General features: G+C 46.5%; 4 protein-coding genes across 4 annotated transcripts in view; 3 read left to right on the top strand and 1 right to left on the bottom strand.

Annotated features, from left to right (window-relative positions):
* The window catches only part of rad23aa (RAD23 homolog A, nucleotide excision repair protein a), a 6,440-nt gene extending 1,369 nt beyond the window's left edge, over window positions 1-5,071 (bottom strand). The window contains exons 1-7 of the mRNA XM_080838190.1: window positions 4,816-5,071; window positions 3,774-3,935; window positions 3,249-3,448; window positions 2,933-2,985; window positions 2,199-2,326; window positions 1,508-1,586; window positions 953-1,083 (exon numbers count right to left, since the gene is read on the bottom strand). Coding sequence (XP_080694316.1) covers window positions 953-1,083; window positions 1,508-1,586; window positions 2,199-2,326; window positions 2,933-2,985; window positions 3,249-3,448; window positions 3,774-3,935; window positions 4,816-4,884 — 822 coding nt within the window. The 5' untranslated portion in view covers window positions 4,885-5,071. The remainder of the gene's footprint in view (window positions 1-952; window positions 1,084-1,507; window positions 1,587-2,198; window positions 2,327-2,932; window positions 2,986-3,248; window positions 3,449-3,773; window positions 3,936-4,815) is intronic.
* LOC308364918 (histone H1-like) overlaps window positions 1-17,500 on the top strand; it is a gene marked incomplete at its 5' end in the record, with an annotated part of 439,427 nt that overhangs the window by 399,224 nt on the left and 22,703 nt on the right. The gene's annotated exons all lie outside the window — the stretch shown is intronic.
* Window positions 5,420-12,184, top strand: rnf11a (ring finger protein 11a). The gene is made up of 3 exons (XM_080838280.1): window positions 5,420-5,910; window positions 7,554-7,726; window positions 8,003-12,184. Exons 1-3 carry the CDS (start codon window positions 5,812-5,814, stop codon window positions 8,172-8,174), a joined length of 444 nt encoding a protein of 147 aa, XP_080694406.1. The 5' UTR covers window positions 5,420-5,811; the 3' UTR covers window positions 8,175-12,184.
* get3 (guided entry of tail-anchored proteins factor 3, ATPase) overlaps window positions 12,740-17,500 on the top strand; it is a gene marked incomplete at both ends in the record, with an annotated part of 7,071 nt that continues 2,310 nt past the window's right edge. The window contains 4 exons of the mRNA XM_080834577.1: window positions 12,740-12,882; window positions 13,683-13,830; window positions 15,898-16,046; window positions 17,083-17,188. Of these exons, the coding sequence (XP_080690703.1) occupies window positions 12,740-12,882; window positions 13,683-13,830; window positions 15,898-16,046; window positions 17,083-17,188 (546 nt within the window). The remainder of the gene's footprint in view (window positions 12,883-13,682; window positions 13,831-15,897; window positions 16,047-17,082; window positions 17,189-17,500) is intronic.

Below are 17,500 nucleotides of genomic sequence, written 5' to 3'. Positions count from 1 at the left end.
GTGAGTGCGTAACCTGCAGTATCTGTGTGTGTGTGTGTGTGTGTGTTAGCTGCAGTTGCGTGTGTGTTTCCTGCAGTAGCTCTGTGTGTGTGTATTTCCTGCAGTAGCTCTGTGTGTGTGTGTGTTACCTGCAGTAGCTGTGTGTGTGTTACCTGCAGAAGCTCTTTGTGTGTGTGTGTGTGTGTGTGTGTGTGTATGTGTATAACCTGCAGTAGCTGTGTGTGTGTTAGCTGCAGTAGCTGTGTGTGTATGTGTGTGTTTCCTGCAGTAGCTCTGTGTGTGTGTGTGTGTGTGTGTGTGTGTGTGTGTTACCTGCAGTAGCTCTGTGTGTGTGTGTGGGTATGCTACCTGCAGTAGCTGTGTGTGTGTGTGTGTGTGTGTGTTACCTGCAGTAGCTCTGTGTGTGTGTGTGGGTATGCTACCTGCAGTAGCTGTGTGTGTGTGTGTGTGTGTGTGTGTGTGTGTGTGTGTGTGTGTGTGTTACCTGCAGTAACTGTGTGTGTGTGTGTGTGTGTGTGTGTGTGTGTGTGTTACCTGCAGTAGCTGTGTGTGTGTGTGTGTGTGTGTGTGTGTGTGTGTGTTACCTGCAGTAGCTGTGTGTGTGTGTGTGTGTGTGTGTGTGTGTGTGTGTTACCTGCAGTAGCTGTGTGTGTGTGTGTGTGTTACCTGCAGTAGCTGTGTGTGTGTGTGTGTGTTACCTGCAGTAGCTGTGTGTGTGTGTGTGTGTGTGTTACCTGCAGTAGCTGTGTGTGTGTGTGTGTGTGTGTGTGTGTGTTACCTGCAGTAGCTGTGTGTGTGTGTGTGTGTGTGTGTGTGTTACCTGCAGTAGCTGTGTGTGTGTGTGTGTGTGTGTGTGTGTGTTACCTGCAGTAGCTGTGTGTGTGTGTGTGTGTGTGTGTGTGTTACCTGCAGTAGCTGTGTGTGTGTGTGTGTGTGTGTGTGTGTGTGGTACCTGCAGTAGCTGTGGGTTATCCTGACCCAGCTGCTGGAGGAGAGCGGGCAGCAGGGAGGGGTTCTGCTGGATCACCTGCCTCATGGTCTGGAACTGAGCCTGAGAACGCAGGAACTCCAGGGGGTTCTCCCCTACAGGGGAGGAGAAAGATGTGTGTGAGTGTGTGTGTGTGTGTGTGTGTGTGTGTGTGTGTGTGTGTGTGTGTGTGGAACTGAGCCTGAGAACGCAGGAACTCCAGGGGGTTCTCCCCTAGCGGGGAGGAAGATGGGTACGGTTCTTTCCACAGCTTTGAAATCAATTTTACCTTACCTTTCTCTCATAATATGTTTGAAAGTGTTATGTTTGTGTGTGTTGTGTATTTTTGTGTGTGTTATGCATGCTGTGTGTATGTATGTGTGTGCTTATATATGTGTTTGAGTGCTCGATTGAGTGTGCATTTGAATGTGTGTGTGTGTGTGTGTGTGTGTGTGTGTGTGTGTGTTAGTGAGTGAGTGAGTGAGTGTGTACACCTACCCTCTGTCGTGTGTGTGTGAGAGTGAGTGAGTGTGTACCTACCCTCTGTCGCGGGTGTGTCTGAAGAAGGGTTTGCTGAGGGTGGATTGGTCTCTTGCACTGGGACTGTAGTGGGAATCCCCTGCAAAAGTTAAACACCAGGGGAGTTAAACACCAGGGGAGTTAAACACCAGGGGAGTTAAACACCAGGGGAGTTAAACACCAGGAGAGTTAAACACCAGGGGAGTTAAACACAATTCATACGAGAACACACCAGGAGCATTAAGAAGACATCACAGCCTTTGAAGACAAGGCCAACACAGAAGCTAAACTACACTATGGACAATATCTCATAATGTCTCCTTCTCTCTCTCCATCGCAGTGTGTTGTGTGTGCTTCTGGTCTTTTAAAGAGAATAAAACCGACACCCTACCCATCAGACCGGCATTTCATCAAGTTCTTGGCTAAAATCACGCAACCGCAACTATCGTCAGAGCAAAAACAGAGCTCTGTTATATTATAGTATTAAAGTTCACGGGAAATCTGTCAGAACACATCGATCTTTTAATTTGGAGTTTCCAGTTCGCTCCAACAAATCTTTTACTGGGGTAGAGGCAGGATTTAGGCACGTGCCTTTAAATGCTCTGAGGGACTCAGACGTCTCTGAATGATCGGGGCAGCCTTAGATAATGCCTGTCAGGGGGCCGGGTTCAGGGTGTCCGTGCAGAGTGCCCGAGGGGAAAAAGGTGCTCACAGTGAGGAGGTACTCCACGGCGCGGTCCGGGTTGTTGAAGCTGGCCCTCAGTGCAGCCTCCACGCGGTCCCGCTCATAGCCCATAGACATGATCTCAGACACCATGGCCTCGTACGCCGGGCCCGTCACTGGAACACACATACACACACACACAGGTTAACAGACCACACACACACACACACACACACACACACACACACACAACACACATACACACACACACAAATACAGACCACACACACACACGCACACACACACGCACACGCACACAATGTTAACAGACAACACACACACACATGATGCAGACAACACACACAACACACATACATAAACACACACACACACACACACACACACACACATAGACCACACACACACACACACACACAAATACAGACCACATGCACGCACACACACAAACAAACACACAGACACCCACTTGCATGCATGCACACACACACAAGGGTATGTGTAAACACAATACAACAAATAAGTCTGTAAAGTAACACACTCTGACAAACACACATTTGTGTTTCCTAACACACAAGTGCACTCCCTTTCACATCCCAGTCAAGGTGCCTTCCATTGTGTAATCGCCACACACCAACTCCCAGAAAGGGAGGAGACACACACACACGCACACACACGCACACGCACAGGAAGGGAGGACACACACACACTAACTCTCAGGAAGGGTGGACGGACACACACACACACACACACACACTTCTCACCTAGCGCTGATGATGCTATATCACCAAAGCCTTCTGTTGAGGGGGCTGACCCACTACAGAGAAGGGAGCAATAGAGTAGACGAGAGAGAGAGAGAGAGAGAGAGAGAGAGAGAGAGAGAGAGAGAGAGAGAGAGTGAGAGAGAGACACACACACACACACACACACACACACACACACACAAGTTGTTGATAGAGGAAAAACATTGGAAATATACAATATATACAATAACGCATCCATGACAATGCATTCTTACACAGTTACAGATCCCCAGCTCCAGCTTAAGTAGCATTAGCTATATAGCATTGGCAGTCTTACCCACGTGAGGCCGGGGTGGTCTGCGCCTGGGTCTGAGCTGGCTGAGACTGGGCAGGGGTGGAGTCCTCATCGGGGGGGATGGGGATAGCTGCTTGCCGCGGCCGAGGAGGGGGTGGGGTCGCCGCCGCCGCCGCCGCTGCAGCAGGAGCCTCACTCTTTGGGGGTTCAGGGGGGGCCGACGGAGCAGGAGGAGCCTTTGCCTACAGAGGAGGGAGGGAGACAGACAGACAAACACAGACAGACAGACAGGTCTGAAATGTATTCATTCTGGTACATCTCACTGCCATCATTACACAGTCTCTCCTGAATGTATATAAAACGTATTCAGCCAAAAGTATAGCAGAAAGGCAGACACAGAGAAAGTGAGTGAAAAAGAGAGATGTATAGTTAAAGACAGTGACAGATAGAAGGTGTGATTGAGCATAGATACAAAACAAGGGAAACCTTTAGAGGTAAGATCAGGAGTTCAAGAATGAGGTGAAGTCAAGCTCTAGTTTCAAACAGGACAGTCACAGCACTACAAACCTTAGACACCATTACCACCACGAAGTTCTTCTCGTCAATCTTGTATTCTTTGAGGGGGGTGTCATCTTGTAAGATTTTGCCAGCATAAATGAGTTTCAGTCCAGCGATGGGAAAGTTGTCTTTGCCTTTCTCCTCCTCGATTCGCTCCTTGAGGACCTTAACCTGCGGACACACCAAGCATGTCAATGTCTGCAGAAGCATAGATTTAACCGAGGAAATTAATTCAATACATTTTGTTTTGGTTAGTCATTACTAGGTTAGTCCCTCATGGCTGACACGTAGGAAACGAATGGATGCACACATTCGATGACTATCAATCATGTGTTTTTACGTCAATGACTTAAAATAGCGTCACTTCAACACTCGACTTAGACGCTGTGTCATTCACGTGTCCAAGTTAATGCCAGTTAGTATATGATAAACAATCATTTAGGTACATAGAGAGATATTTTGCCGTGTTGAAGCATGAGGCCAGCTGTCACACTCACAACAGATGCATATTAACAATTTCGCACTAGCGCAGTTTGAAGGTACCTTGTGTGCCTAGAAGTGTGTTCCTCTGCTAGCGCTAATGCTAGTTAGCGTGCTAATATTAGCCAATTAGCATGTTGGACATGAAACACTCCTTAAAATGGGAAACTAATTCTTTGTTACTGAAATTCAAAACCAACAGACCTCACAAACCATGATTCACAGCGCCCTGACTTACAATATACACAATGAATATTTGAATGCTGCAAACCAACGTATTGTGTCAACTGTTCATGTTAGCTAGGTAGCTTGCTAGCTGGCAATGATGACAGATGTTTCAATGCCAACATTATTCAAGCTAGCTGACGCTAACGTCAGTAACATGCTAGCTGGTTTGACACATTGGTCTCTAGCAATGCGTATAAGTGTGCTGATAGCCACAGCATTTCTGTAACTTGACGAAAATAAATAACGATATTTGTCACCACGTTTGCCAACTCAGCGACCTTAACTTGATAGACACACTTGTGCACAAGTAAAATAAAAAAAATCAACGTCGCTAATTGCTTACCGTTAGGTCTTCATTGATTTGAATTTGGAAAGTTTGTTGCTGCAGCGTCTTTAAGGTGATCTGCATCATTCCGTCTGCTTCAGGCAACACTTCACCGATGTCTATTGACACTTCTCTCCTATCTTTCAGCGCCAACGTTTAGACTGGTAAATGACCACTAAGGACTCCAGGTAACGGCAGTTGATGGGATAACGACAAGATTATACACGCTTAACAACGAAGTTTTTTGGCTCGTGGGGAAACAACCTACGCCTGATGCACTTCTTCTACTGTTTGCTCTGAAGAACAACTCGTGGGAGCTCTTCACTGCCCCCCTCGGCTTGCTTTGTCCTCATTCTCATATTTATTAACTTTGATTTGACCATTTTCTAATCATATTGCTGCCAGAATATTTAATTTCATAAAATAGCACACACAAATGTTTTATAAGTTACACTTAAATGAATAGAATAACTTTTTGATACTTGAAAAACATGTTCAATGTCACTGTCAGAGTGTGAAAATGTTATCTAGCGCAAAGCGTAAACCCACTTTAACTACATTTCCCATAGTGCACTAGGACTCCACATCCGCTCCAAGAGTTTGTAAACACAGCGAAAGAAGAGATGGAGTCGTCAAGAGGTCTTACCTAAAAATATTAGACAGCTGTTTATGAGGCTACTTTATGCACAATACACGTGTCAGATACATTCGAGAAGTGTTGTTCTACGTAGCTTACAGTGACAACCCACTGGCATTGCAGGACAACTTAGTTTGTTTGATAAATGAGAATTAGCTGTTGCTAATGCAACAGTCGGGTTTTTTTGTTGGTTTTCAAGTAACGTTAGCTTAGCAAAAACGTCGAGTTTGTTTTTTCAAACGATAGTCAACCAGCAATATATTTAGAGATCAAATTGGCAAGGGCTTGTGTGGATTTCATTTCACTCCCTTCTCTTGCCTGGCTCTTATTTCGTGAGGTTTGGTGGAACCGTCCTTCGTTGCGTCTGGTCCATTTCAATGGGGAATTGTCTGTCGTCGCAGAGTGCTGATGACTTGTCCCTTCTAAACGAGTCCGAGGGAGCCAGCCTACCGGGAGAACCACCGCCGCCTTACCAGGTGCTGACGGGGAGCAGGGGCTGATGTCGACTCATACGTTAAAGCACCTGAAATATCTTAAAGTCTTACTGCTGATCAAGGGAATATCTGGCAGAGAAAGTGTGGTTATTATAATTTTGTATAAGATTATTCATTTCCTAAGAGACCATTCCAGTGTGCTAAATGCTTCTTCAAACTAATTAGGCAACTCCAAGGTTCAAGTCTCTTGATTTCTGCAACACTTGCAACACTGCATTCTCTTGCATTCTTTGTAGCAGGAAGCAGTCGAGACTACGATCAAACTAGACTACATGTATTCATCTCTAAGACAGTATTGTGGAGTTGAGATGTTCAGGCAGGCTTAAACTATATCAGAAACTTAAATCAAGAACCTGGCAAGAACTGACAATGACAATGACAATGAATGGCTTATGCATCACTAACTCCAGAACAAATTTGACCCCCCCCCTTACATAGATCCAGGCCTTCCGCTTGCACTTGTTTGCACGTCTTTTGTAGCTGATGACCCTACAGAAAGAAGGCTGAAGGGGAGAAACAAAAAAAGGGTCTTTACAGCAGATAGTTCTTACATGTTGGCAATGGTTCTATTGAACCAGGAACCCTTAGGACAAAAGGTGAAGAACTCAGAACTCAGCTGAAGAGACCAACGCTGCATCTCAATTCTCTTAAAAGTAAGAGAGCTGTCTTACTACCTTGGTGTCTCGTCCAGACAGCTGTCTTGCGCAAGGTTATTTTTAAGGTATCTTATAACCCAGAAGAAAATAATAAAGCGAATTGGGACGGTAGTAAGACAGTATTTTAAGACTATTGGACCTCAGCCCAAGACTACACCCTAAGAGTTCTATCCTATTTGCAACTGCTCTTTTTGTCCCACTTGATTTAGCCATGGAGCTTAACCTATGCTCTTAAAACAGCACACCCCAAGACCCTAAAACCCCCAGCCTAAATCATTTTCCACAGTTCAAAAAACCAGTGTAAATAATCTTCTGTGCGAGGACCCATATGAGGGGCTCCTGATCTTTATTGAAGGGCACTAAAAATAGAGTGGTGAAGTAATGTCTAATCACAGAATTCCCACGCTGTCTCTCTTCGCCACGAGTTGACCCAGTGCTTTACCTTCTGTGCGTGTGTGTGTGTGTGTGTGTGTGTCTGTGTGTATGTCTGTGTGTGTGTGTGTGTGTGTGGCAGCTCCTTCCAAATGCTTTACCAACTGGGCTTTAACAGCTACATAAATGAATATAAGTGTCTAAACTGAACTGAACGGTTGGGTGATGTGGTTAAATAATGCCACACAGTAGCCTGTGTTGATGTGAAAATGTATCATAAGCAATAGACTGTTAAAAATGAACAGGTATCCTGTATTTGTCATATAGATGTGAGAACTAGCCTTAGCTAGGTCAGTGGTGTTGACCGCATTACATTTTACATGCCAACTTTGAGTCTTAATCAAGGTTGTTTTTAGCACTAGAGGGGTTCTGGAATGATTACATGACTCGTTTCAACTACTTCCAGGGTGGTTTTGGATATCAATATATCTTTGTGTGAGCCTCGGTCATCATACTTTGTGTGTCTGTGTCTGTGTGTGTGTGTCTGTGTCTGTGTGTGTGTGTGTGTGTGTGTGTGTGTGTGTGTGTGTGTATCAGGAGCGTGCCCTGCATGTGCCCGTGTTCCACCCTACGCCCAGCCAGCCCCGCCTGGCGTCCCAGCTGACCGAGGAGGAGCAGGTGAGGATCGCCCAGCGGATCGGCCTCATCCAGCACCTGCCCCGCGGGATCTACCAGCCCTCGCAGACGCACCCCGAGAAAAGGGTCAAAGAGTGGGTACCTCTGTGTGTGTGTGTGTGTGTGTGTGTGTGTGTGTGTGTGTGTGTGTGTGTGTGTGTGTGTGTGTGTGTGTGTGTGTGTGTGTGTGTGTGTGTGTGTGTGTGTGTGAGAGAGAGAGAGAGGATGTGAGGGTTTATGTGTGTGACTTCCTTTTCCCTGCAGGTGTCTAAAGTGCATGGGCTGTGTGTATTTGTGTGTGTGTGTGTGTGTGTGTGTGTGTGTGTGTGTGTACCTGACCTGTCTCCCGTCTCCTGTCTGGCCCCCTGCAGGTGTGTGATCTGCATGATGGACTTTGAGGCGGGGGAGGCGGTGCGGTTCCTGCCGTGTCTGCACACGTACCACGTGGACTGCATCGACGCCTGGCTCATGCGCTCCTTCACCTGCCCCTCCTGCCTGGAGCCCGTGGACGCTGCCTTGCTCTGCTCCTACCAGACCAACTGACCCTTCTACCCTGACCTTTCACCCCTCACCCTTCCTTCACCTGCCCCTCCTGTTTGGAGCCTGTGGACGCCGCCTTGCTCTGCTCCTACCAGACCAACTGACCTTTCAACCCTGACCTTTCACCCCTCACCCTTCCTTCACCTGCCCCTCCTGCCTGGAGCCCGTGGACGCCGCCTTGCTCTGCTCCTACCAGACCAACTGACCTTTCAACCCTGACCTTTCACCCCTCACCCTTCACCTGCCCCTCCTGTTTGGAGCCTGTGGACGCCGCCTTGCTCTGCTCCTACCAGACCAACTGACCTTTCAACCCTGACCTTTCACCCCTCACCCTTCCTTCACCTGCCCCTCCTGCCTGGAGCCTGTGGACGCCGCCTTGCTCTGCTCCTACCAGACCAACTGACCCTTCAACCCTGACCTTTCACCCCTCACCCATCACCTGCCCCTCCTGCCTGGAGCCTGTGGACGCCGCCTTGCTCTGCTCCTACCAGACCAACTGACCCTTCAACCCTGACCTTTCACCTCTCACCCATCACCTCTTATCTCCTGATCCTGATGTCTGGAACCCTAAGATGCAACACTGCTCTGCTCCTACCAGACAATCTGACCTTTCTCCTGTAATTTCCTGATCCTGCTGTCTGCTCCATGCCCAGACCATTTGACCTCTCACCCCTCCCCTCCTGTCTCCTCCTGCCTAAACATCTCAAATTTGACCTTTCAACCTGACGTGATGACCCCACACTCAGGCGCCCACAGATGCTCACTACTTCTCACCTTTCCTCTGTTCTGCGGAGACCAGCTGCAGATCATCTGTTCCCTCTCACCCTTGACCTCCTTACACTCTCACCCTTGACCTTCTTACACTCTCACCCTTGACCTCCTTCCACTCTCACCCTTGACCTCTGACGCGATCACCGTCGTTCTACTGTGGCTCCACTCCTAAGCCAACTCCACAGCTGTCACCTTTGACCCCTCGACTCTCATCCTGGCCCACCTGTGTGGTGACGGACTACCTTAGTATCCCTTTCCCAAATGACTCGGATCTGGGACGCATCAGGGCCAGGTGTGGGCCGGATGAAGGATGCACCCAAGCAAGATGGCGGAGGAGGAGGAGGAGGAGGAGGAGGGTATAACTGAGTGAATCCTAGGATTCTACAGGGTGTTCCATTACTCCATGAAAATTGCCCGGCAATGCAGAAGGGCAATGATTGGAGCAGTTCAAACACAACAGCCAATTAGGGGGGGGGCGTTGTTGGTCGGTGCATGTTTGACTTTGTAGTAGTCGTCCACCCCCCCCCCCCCACACACACACACACACTGTTGCCTTCCGTGGGGACTGGAGCCCTGGTCAGTGGAGTCAGGAAATTAGGTCATAAGGGTGGGTGGTGTTTTTTGATTGGTGTTAGCAATTGGCTACAAGGTATGGGCCTGAGAGAGGTGTACTTCCTGTCCAGACAGGAAATGAGAAGCTTGTATTGACTTCCCTGCCTGGGTGAGTTGTGGATGGGGCTCTGGGGGATTTGGGGGCTAGGTAGTGGTGAAGATATTGGGCGGAGAAATTCTACTGAATAACATTTTCATGTTATGTCATTTCACGGGCTCAACTAAGGAGAAGAAAAGCACTTGTTCAGACTACCCCAAACGGCTTGCATTGACAAAGATGCAAGGCCACAAATCATCACTTCACACAGTTGGTTCCAGAATTCAATCTGCATTGTTCCATCCTGTGTCATCCCCAACACCAAATGTGCAATATTGGTCGCATGATGATGAGGCGTACTGCACTCTGATTGGGTGGCTTTCACATCCTCATTACCCAAGGCAGCCAATGGGCTGCCACCCTATGTTAAGCACAGTGGGGGCTGATTGGCCCACACACCTGTCTGTCTGCAAATGGCTGTGAATGTCATCAAGTCAAAAAAAAAGCACAGGGCTCTTTACTCAAATGCAATGTCTTTATAAGAAACGAGAGAAAGTGATCTGTGGAGATCTTTGTAGATATGTGTGACGTGCCACAGTGTTGTGAAATTCTGTCTTTCTTTAGTTTGTTTTTGTTTGTTTGTGTGTTTGTTTGTTTGTGCGTGGGTTTGTTGATGGTGTCAAACTGCAGCTGACTTGAATTAATTCATGCCTGATTGTGGCTTGAACTGTTTAAGGATAAGCTGTTATTTAGAATCTTCCTATGTGTGTTTTACGTGTTTTTCATAGTTCTTCATTGTTTTGTCTTTCATCTATTGTGCATTGTTTCTGTGTGTCTTGTCCCATTTTCTCCAATATTTGTACCTTTTCTTTTTCTTTTCTGGCCTTGGATTAGTAGTTAGTTGGAGAGATCTAAGGGGTAGTATGCTTGTATTTGTAGCCCCTTCTCCTCCTGATTAAGACTAATTTAACTGATAGAATCACACTTAAAGACTTTGTGCACCTTTTGAAAAATGTGTCAACATGCAGAGCCCACTGGCTATCAGTGGCAGCTTTGTGATTCTCTCTCTCTCTCTCTCTCTCTCTCTCTCACTCTCTCTCTCTTTCTAGATAGAAAATGAAGTATGCTGAGCACAGTGCTATTTGCTGAACTGCTGCAAATGACTACAGACAATTCATGCGCTCTTTTGAGAAAGCTTTACATGTCCTATTTGAATCTTAATTGTGTGTGTGTGTGTGTGTGTGTGTGTGTGTGTGTGTGTGTGTGTGTTTGTGTGTGTGCGGGAGTATTGGTGCATGGCAGATTGTGGTGTCTAGTCTGAAATACATATCAATGAATACATGTCATAGAGTCATTTTCTTTTCCAATGTATGTTCTGGTGTGTGGGTTTCCTTTGGATATTAATAGCAGTAGTCCAGGTTCCTTCCTCATGTTGTCTTTTGCCACGGGCCATAGTCTGCCTAGCCTGGTACCCGCTAGCTCTGGTGCTGAGTAGCCCTGATCTGGCTTCTGACTGCTAGTCAGACAGCTTGAACTGTGCTTATCTGTGATTACTGACTGAATGGTGCCAATTGAATGCCATTGGCTGTGGTTTTGCGTCCTTCTCTGAGCACAACACAGGACTTAATGAGACTTGGTGGGAAAACAGTGGAAAACATTTGTTGGAATTTCAGTTTGTCACTCAAGAGAGAGCCTGCCTCTAGAGCGAGTCAGATGCATGATGGGTAAGCATTGGGGGCTGAGGGAAATGTATTCCACCACATTATTAGTAACCCTTTAGTCGGGGACATATAGTGGTTTGATGGCTGAAGTGTGGGATTGATTTTAGGAGCTGTAGGTTTTTGTAGTCATCTTTTTTCCCCCATCTGCCCTTCAAACATAAGTCAATGTTCAGAGATCATATTGTGAATGTTTTTTTTTTTTCTATTAACTTTATGACAATGAGACACTCCATATGGTAAACTATACACCTTCATCAGTGTGCCATATATGGGCGTGAGAGCCTGTTATGTTCCATGTTACGTTTCGTTCACGGCACGTTCCTGTTACTTCAGTTGCCGAGCTAAGTATACACACTGCTGTTTAGGACAATCAGAACCTTATGACCTTAGTGACCTTTCAGAGTTTGACCTCTCCCGCAGAAGCTGGAGTGCAGCCTAGATTCAGCACTTTTCACACCTAAGTGTGTTTGTGTGTTTTAAAGCGACTTCACTTCATTTTGGGGTCGGGCTCTTTTTGTGCTTGCTGGAGGTGCATTGTTTTCACTCCTGTAGTGCTGGGTTAAACAGTAATCTGATCTGGATGAGGAACTGGGGGGTGGAAGATCAGTGACGTTTGTCACTGGAGGTGGTGGGATCGACAGGGGATGCATGATAAGGTTGCCTAGTAACCGTGATGCATGTTATCTTGTCATAAGACTTTTCTATAGCTGTTGTTACGATCATGATTTTATTTTCTTCCTTTTTTAGTTTTGTTGACTTCTTTGTTTTCCTGTATGTGGGTGTGCGAGTGTCTTTTCGTGTGTGCGGTTGTGCGCGTGTGTTTTCGTGTGAGTGTGTACAGCTTGTAGGACACTAAACTACAATAAAAGTGGATGCCAAAATTGTGTTAAAAAAGTGTTCAGCTTTATTTCATTTATTTCATAGTAGTAGTACAAATAATAATAATATAAAAAGAAGAAGACGACAAAGGAAAATTACAGTTTCATAATTCCAATGTAAAAGAAAAGTTCTCATTCTGATTCTGTTTTTAACAATTCACTGTGGATACAAGCATCTACCAAGTTAACATCACCAACCGAATACAAAGGGGATCTGACAACGAGATATTTTAACTCATGATATGTATTGTATACCCTTTCGACCACACAATTTTAAACTTTCCATAAAATATATAACACAACATCAACATCAGGCCTAAAGTGGCTACTTTTCTGGAATATTCCATCCGCAAATCTGTCGGGAAAGTCCATTGCCAGAATCCTACAGGTCACTGTACAGGGTTGAAACGCCATTGTGGATCAAAATTGTAATTGCTGTTCATGTCGCGGGATCTCCCTTTGAGCCAAAATGGCGTCTCAGCGAATGTGTGTCAAGCATTGACACTGGTGTTATACCATTTGGTACATTCCGGATGACTAGCATACAAGATGGCAGCTCCAATGGACGATGAATTTGAGGATGCGCCTGATGTTGAACCACTTGAACCTACTTTAAAGAACATTATAGAACAGAAATCCCTCAAATGGATTTTTGTTGGTGGGAAGGGTGGCGTGGGCAAGACGACCTGCAGGTACGTTAGCAAGCAAATGTGTTTTTAACCTGGTAGGCTGTCACGTCACCTCAAGCTAGTCTGTTAGTAGGCTAGCTAGCCTCATTCATGTTGCTATTAAGCTATTAATGATTTAGCATAATATGATCACAGGATTACAGTTAAAATGCTTGCAACAGGGTTTTAAGCTCTTTGAAATGAATCGTTATAACGCGTTTACGATGTGAGGAATAATGCGATAGCAGAAGAACAGGAAAGGAGGTGCTGGGTCTGCTGACAGGTGGGCGAAGATGCCTCTCACCAGCAAGTAAAGCTAATGTTCAGTATCTAATAGGCTACAAGTATGAAACGGCATTTTAGCCTGGAGCTGTGATGGCAAAGTGAGAAGTTTCATCGAGGGAAGTTCATTCATTCAACTTGTTAGGCACAAGCCAGGAGCTCTTACCTTTACTGTCGGTGTACGGTCAGACATTTTAATCGCTATTCAGCACAGAAGGTTAGCTAGCAAGCTAACAGTTGTTTGGAGTGAGCAGGCCTCGTTTGCCACAGCTAAACACTGACTCATCAAGTGGGATCTTGGCAAGACGAATTTTCTGTAAGTGCTATCGGTCCACACTCAAGGACAACTAATCGGTATGAAGCGGTAGCATTAAGCCCTGATGCCAGTGAATGGACTGAATTAACCGGTATAATCTTTTCTCTGTCGGACTGTATCCAATAGTTATATTCAACAGTCCAACAGTTTGTTCCTCTGATGTTGTGATATGGTAATACATTGTTACAGTTTGAATTAATGTAACGTTTTTATTTCACGTTTGCAGCTGCAGCTTGGCGGTTCAGTTGGCTGCGGTGAGGGAGAGTGTGCTCATCATCTCCACAGACCCCGCCCACAACATCTCCGATGCGTTCGACCAGAAGTTCTCCAAGGTGCCCACCAAGGTCAAAGGTTATGAAAACCTCTTCGCCATGGTGAGTTCACACTCACCCACACCCACTGCAACGTCTCATATTTCATATTGAGTTTACCTGCTCACTCCAGCACTCTGTAAGGTAAGCGGACTGTCCAACTGGCACGTCAACACAGTCAGACAACTATTACAGTCCACCTTAGGTTAGAGTTAGGATTTCTTCAGGACAGCTGCTAAGTGCTTTCATTGGTGCAAAGGCACCTACACCAGCTTTAAAGATATTTCCACAGCGTGGTGGGCCCAGATCTCATCCGTGACAACTACATAATGCTCTACTCCTCCACAACTTGCTCTTCACGGTTGCCATAGGAACACTGCAGTTGTCCTGTGAATTGCTATGTTTGTTTGATATGCTGTGAATTGAGCACACGAGATGTCAACGCTGCCATGTAAGATTTTGGTTTATGCTCTGTGCGTGCATCCATGTGTTTGTGTCAGTTGTATTTGTGAGTGAAGATATGTGTGTGAGCACTCAGTGCGGGCACATGATGGCAGCACTTCGATCCCATTCAATTCTCTCCATGGGGTCTCCATGGGGGGTTAACTGCTCTATCTCTAAGCACATGGCAGTGACACAACTAGTTCTTGGCCGTGTCAGTTCAAATCAAATGCGGAATGTTTACATCTGCTACCGTTGATCATACAGTAAATACGTTGTGAAATGAAACAAAAACACACCACAGTTAAATTTGTATTAGTATTGATTGATTCACATCGATATGAAAGGATTACATGACTAACAACTGGTGAAAAAGTAATATGAAAATATTTGTTCACTGAATTAGCGCATTCTGTCCCAAACAGTTGCGTTGCAGTTTATAAGTTTCAGTTTCGCTTTCAGTATTTCAACGTGAATGAGAGGGAGCACAAGAACTGAGCGTCTAGCAGCGATTATCATATCATAGACATATATGATGCATGTATATGTCTGTGGGCACGATCTCAAGCACGTGCAAAAGTTGTTGTTGTCCAATTTCAATCTAGTTTCGAGAGACACATGCGCGCCCAGTCCAATTCCCAGCGGAATCGAATCGTGTGTCCAGGGGTTTACATCGGAGTCCAGTCGGACTCAAGCTGGACACAATGAATCTAGTTCTGGGGAGTCACATGTGTCCAATATCCAATTTAAATCGGACTGAAATCGGAAATTGGACGCATGTGTCCACACTGACTGTTTCTCATGACTGTGTTACTGAGTGTTACTCAGACACAGATAATCAATCAATCAATCAATCACATCAATTGTAAACGGTAAATGTACTGCATTTATATTGCGCTTTTCTACTCATAGAGCACTCAAAGTTCTTTACACGTACATGCCTCAGACACCTACCCATTCACACATAGGCTGCTATGCGCATGGGGTTCAGTGTTTTGCTCAAGGACGCTTCGACTCTTGGTGAGGAGGAGTCGGGATCGAACTACAAAACTTCCGATGTCTGACCGACTCCTTCTCTACCTCCTAAACTGAAGTTCTGTTCACCCAGAGGTTATAAACACAGTGATGACCGTTAGTCTTCTCAGGGCACTGCAGTGGACCTGTCCAATGTTTTGATTCTTATAGTCTAGTTTTTTTTTTTTTTTTAACTTAATTTTTAATTTCTTCATCTCATCACTACACCTGCTCTTTCTCCCTCTTTTCCTCATGCTGGCTCTCTGTCTCTCGCTCTCCCCCCTCCATCCACCTCTCTCTGTTTATCCCTCCTTCTCTCCCCTCTCTCTCTCTCTATTTATCTCTCTCTCTATCTCCCCCCTCTCTCTTTCCGCGCTCTCTCTCTCTCCATATCTCTCGCTCTCCCCCCTCCATCCACCTCTCTCTGTTTATCCCTCCTTCTCTCCCCTCTCTCTCTCTCTCTCTCTATTTATCTCTCTCTCTATCTCCCCCCTCTCTCTTTCCGCGCTCTCTCTCTCTCCATATCTCCCCCTCTCTCTCTTTCCTCTCTCTCTCTCTCCCTCTCTCCCGTCTCTCTCTCTATCTCTCTCTCTCCCTCTCTCCCGTCTCTCTCTCCCTTTCCCCTCTCTCCTCCCCTCTCTCCCCTCTCTCCTCCCCTCTTCTCCCCTCTCTCAGGAGATCGACCCGAGTCTGGGTGTGGCGGAGCTGCCCGATGAGTTCTTCGAGGAGGAGAACATGCTCAGCATGGGCAAGAAGATGATGCAGGAGGCCATGAGCGCCTTCCCTGGCATCGACGAGGCCATGAGCTACGCCGAGGTCATGAGGTCAGAGGACGTTGCCATAGCACCACAAACACACACACACACACACACACACACACACACACACACAGCTGCTTCTCTATTATCTGGTTCTTTTGTGCATAAGCTAGTACCTTTACTCAGTGTTAGGTCAACGACCAGCCTGACTTCAGCAAAAAAGACAAATGATAATGTTCACCTCCACTAAAACTAAATGTTGTAATAGATGTAGTTTCACCTGGTGCCACTAGATGGCAGTCATCATCCACGAAGATCTGTTGTGATGGGTTCTCCCCCACAGCCTCAGCAGTCCTGGCAGTGTTAAAAAAAAAGAGCCCGAGTGACTATTTTATGGCAGAGATAGTGACACACACACACACTCTGAAATGTATCTCTACATTTTCCCCATCCAGGGTAGTGATACACACAGTGAAGCACACTAACCCAGAGCAGTGAGCTGCTTTTGAGCGCCCGGGGAGCAGTGATCGGTGTTAGGTGCCTTGCTCAAGGGCACCTCAGCCCTGGATGTGTTAGTGAGTGAGTTTAGGATGTTCCGATCCAGAGTCAACTGTTTACTGGGCTGACGTTGGCGTCCGTGACTCAGCCAGTGAGCAGAACCAACAAGCTATGAGGGGAAACCTGGACGGATTGTTGTGTGGAACAGTCAACGTCTGACTGGGAAACCGAGAGAATGGTTTCACAGAACGCTGCGATTCCATATTGTCGTTCGACCTGAGGGTTGTTGGTGTCTGGCGGTAGTTTCCGCTCGTCTGACGCGCCTCCTAATTAACACGCGCCTGACACACACCGAGTGCCGCTTACGGGTACCGATGACTCTATGTTCCGCTCTAAAGCTCTGCCCACCCCTTACACCAGACTGGGACCATGGATCATGCCTATAACCTATAACCAGGCCTCCACTACAGTACTGTTAGCCTGTTACTCACCTCTTGACTCTGGTGGGTTGAGTGCCCACTCACCCCTATACTTCTTCAAGACTGTTCTAAACGAGGCGGTTCTCGCACCCATCCCAGTATTAGCGTGTGTGACTGGCTTATAGGTGCTGTTGCCCAGAACCAGAGCTTGTGTTGGTCAACACAGTGCAGACGGCCATGAAGGATTGTTTCACACTGGGCTTCACACGCAGCATGGCAGAGGGATGGGCTGTATGGCATCTCTGTGTCATCTTTTGGAAAACAGCTGTGTGGCTGCTGTCTTTTTGTCTCTCTCTCTCCTCTCTCTCTCTATCTCTCTCTCTATCTCTCTCTCTCTCTCTCCTTCTGTGTGGCTGCTGCTGCACACTGCTGTTTACACCTCTCTGGCTCTCTGTCTTTTTGTCTCTCTCTCTCTCTCTCTCTCTCTCTCTCTCTCTATCTCTCTCTCTCTCCTTCTCTCTCTCTCTCTCCTTCTCTCTCTTTTTGTCTCTCTCTCCTTCTCTCTCTTTTTGTCTCTCTCTCTCCTTCTCGCTCTTTTTGTCT

Source organism: Sprattus sprattus (assembly GCF_963457725.1).
Source record: "Sprattus sprattus genome assembly, chromosome: 1".
In the NCBI taxonomy this organism is placed as follows: Eukaryota; Metazoa; Chordata; class Actinopteri; order Clupeiformes; family Clupeidae; genus Sprattus; species Sprattus sprattus.
Note: the sequence above shows the minus strand (reverse complement) of the source record. Positions and strands in the feature narration are given on the sequence as shown.

What these genes read in the sequence shown, in the direction of transcription:
- rnf11a (XM_080838280.1), top strand. Translation starts at nt 5,812, where the DNA reads ATGGGGAATTGTCTGTCGTCGCAGAGTGCTGATGACTTGTCCCTTCTA. An exon ending in AACCACCGCCGCCTTACCAG is followed by an intron (nt 5,911 to 7,553) that starts GTGCTGACGGGG and finishes TGTGTGTATCAG; the next exon opens with GAGCGTGCCCTGCATGTGCC. An exon ending in CCCGAGAAAAGGGTCAAAGA is followed by an intron (nt 7,727 to 8,002) that starts GTGGGTACCTCT and finishes GGCCCCCTGCAG; the next exon opens with GTGTGTGATCTGCATGATGG.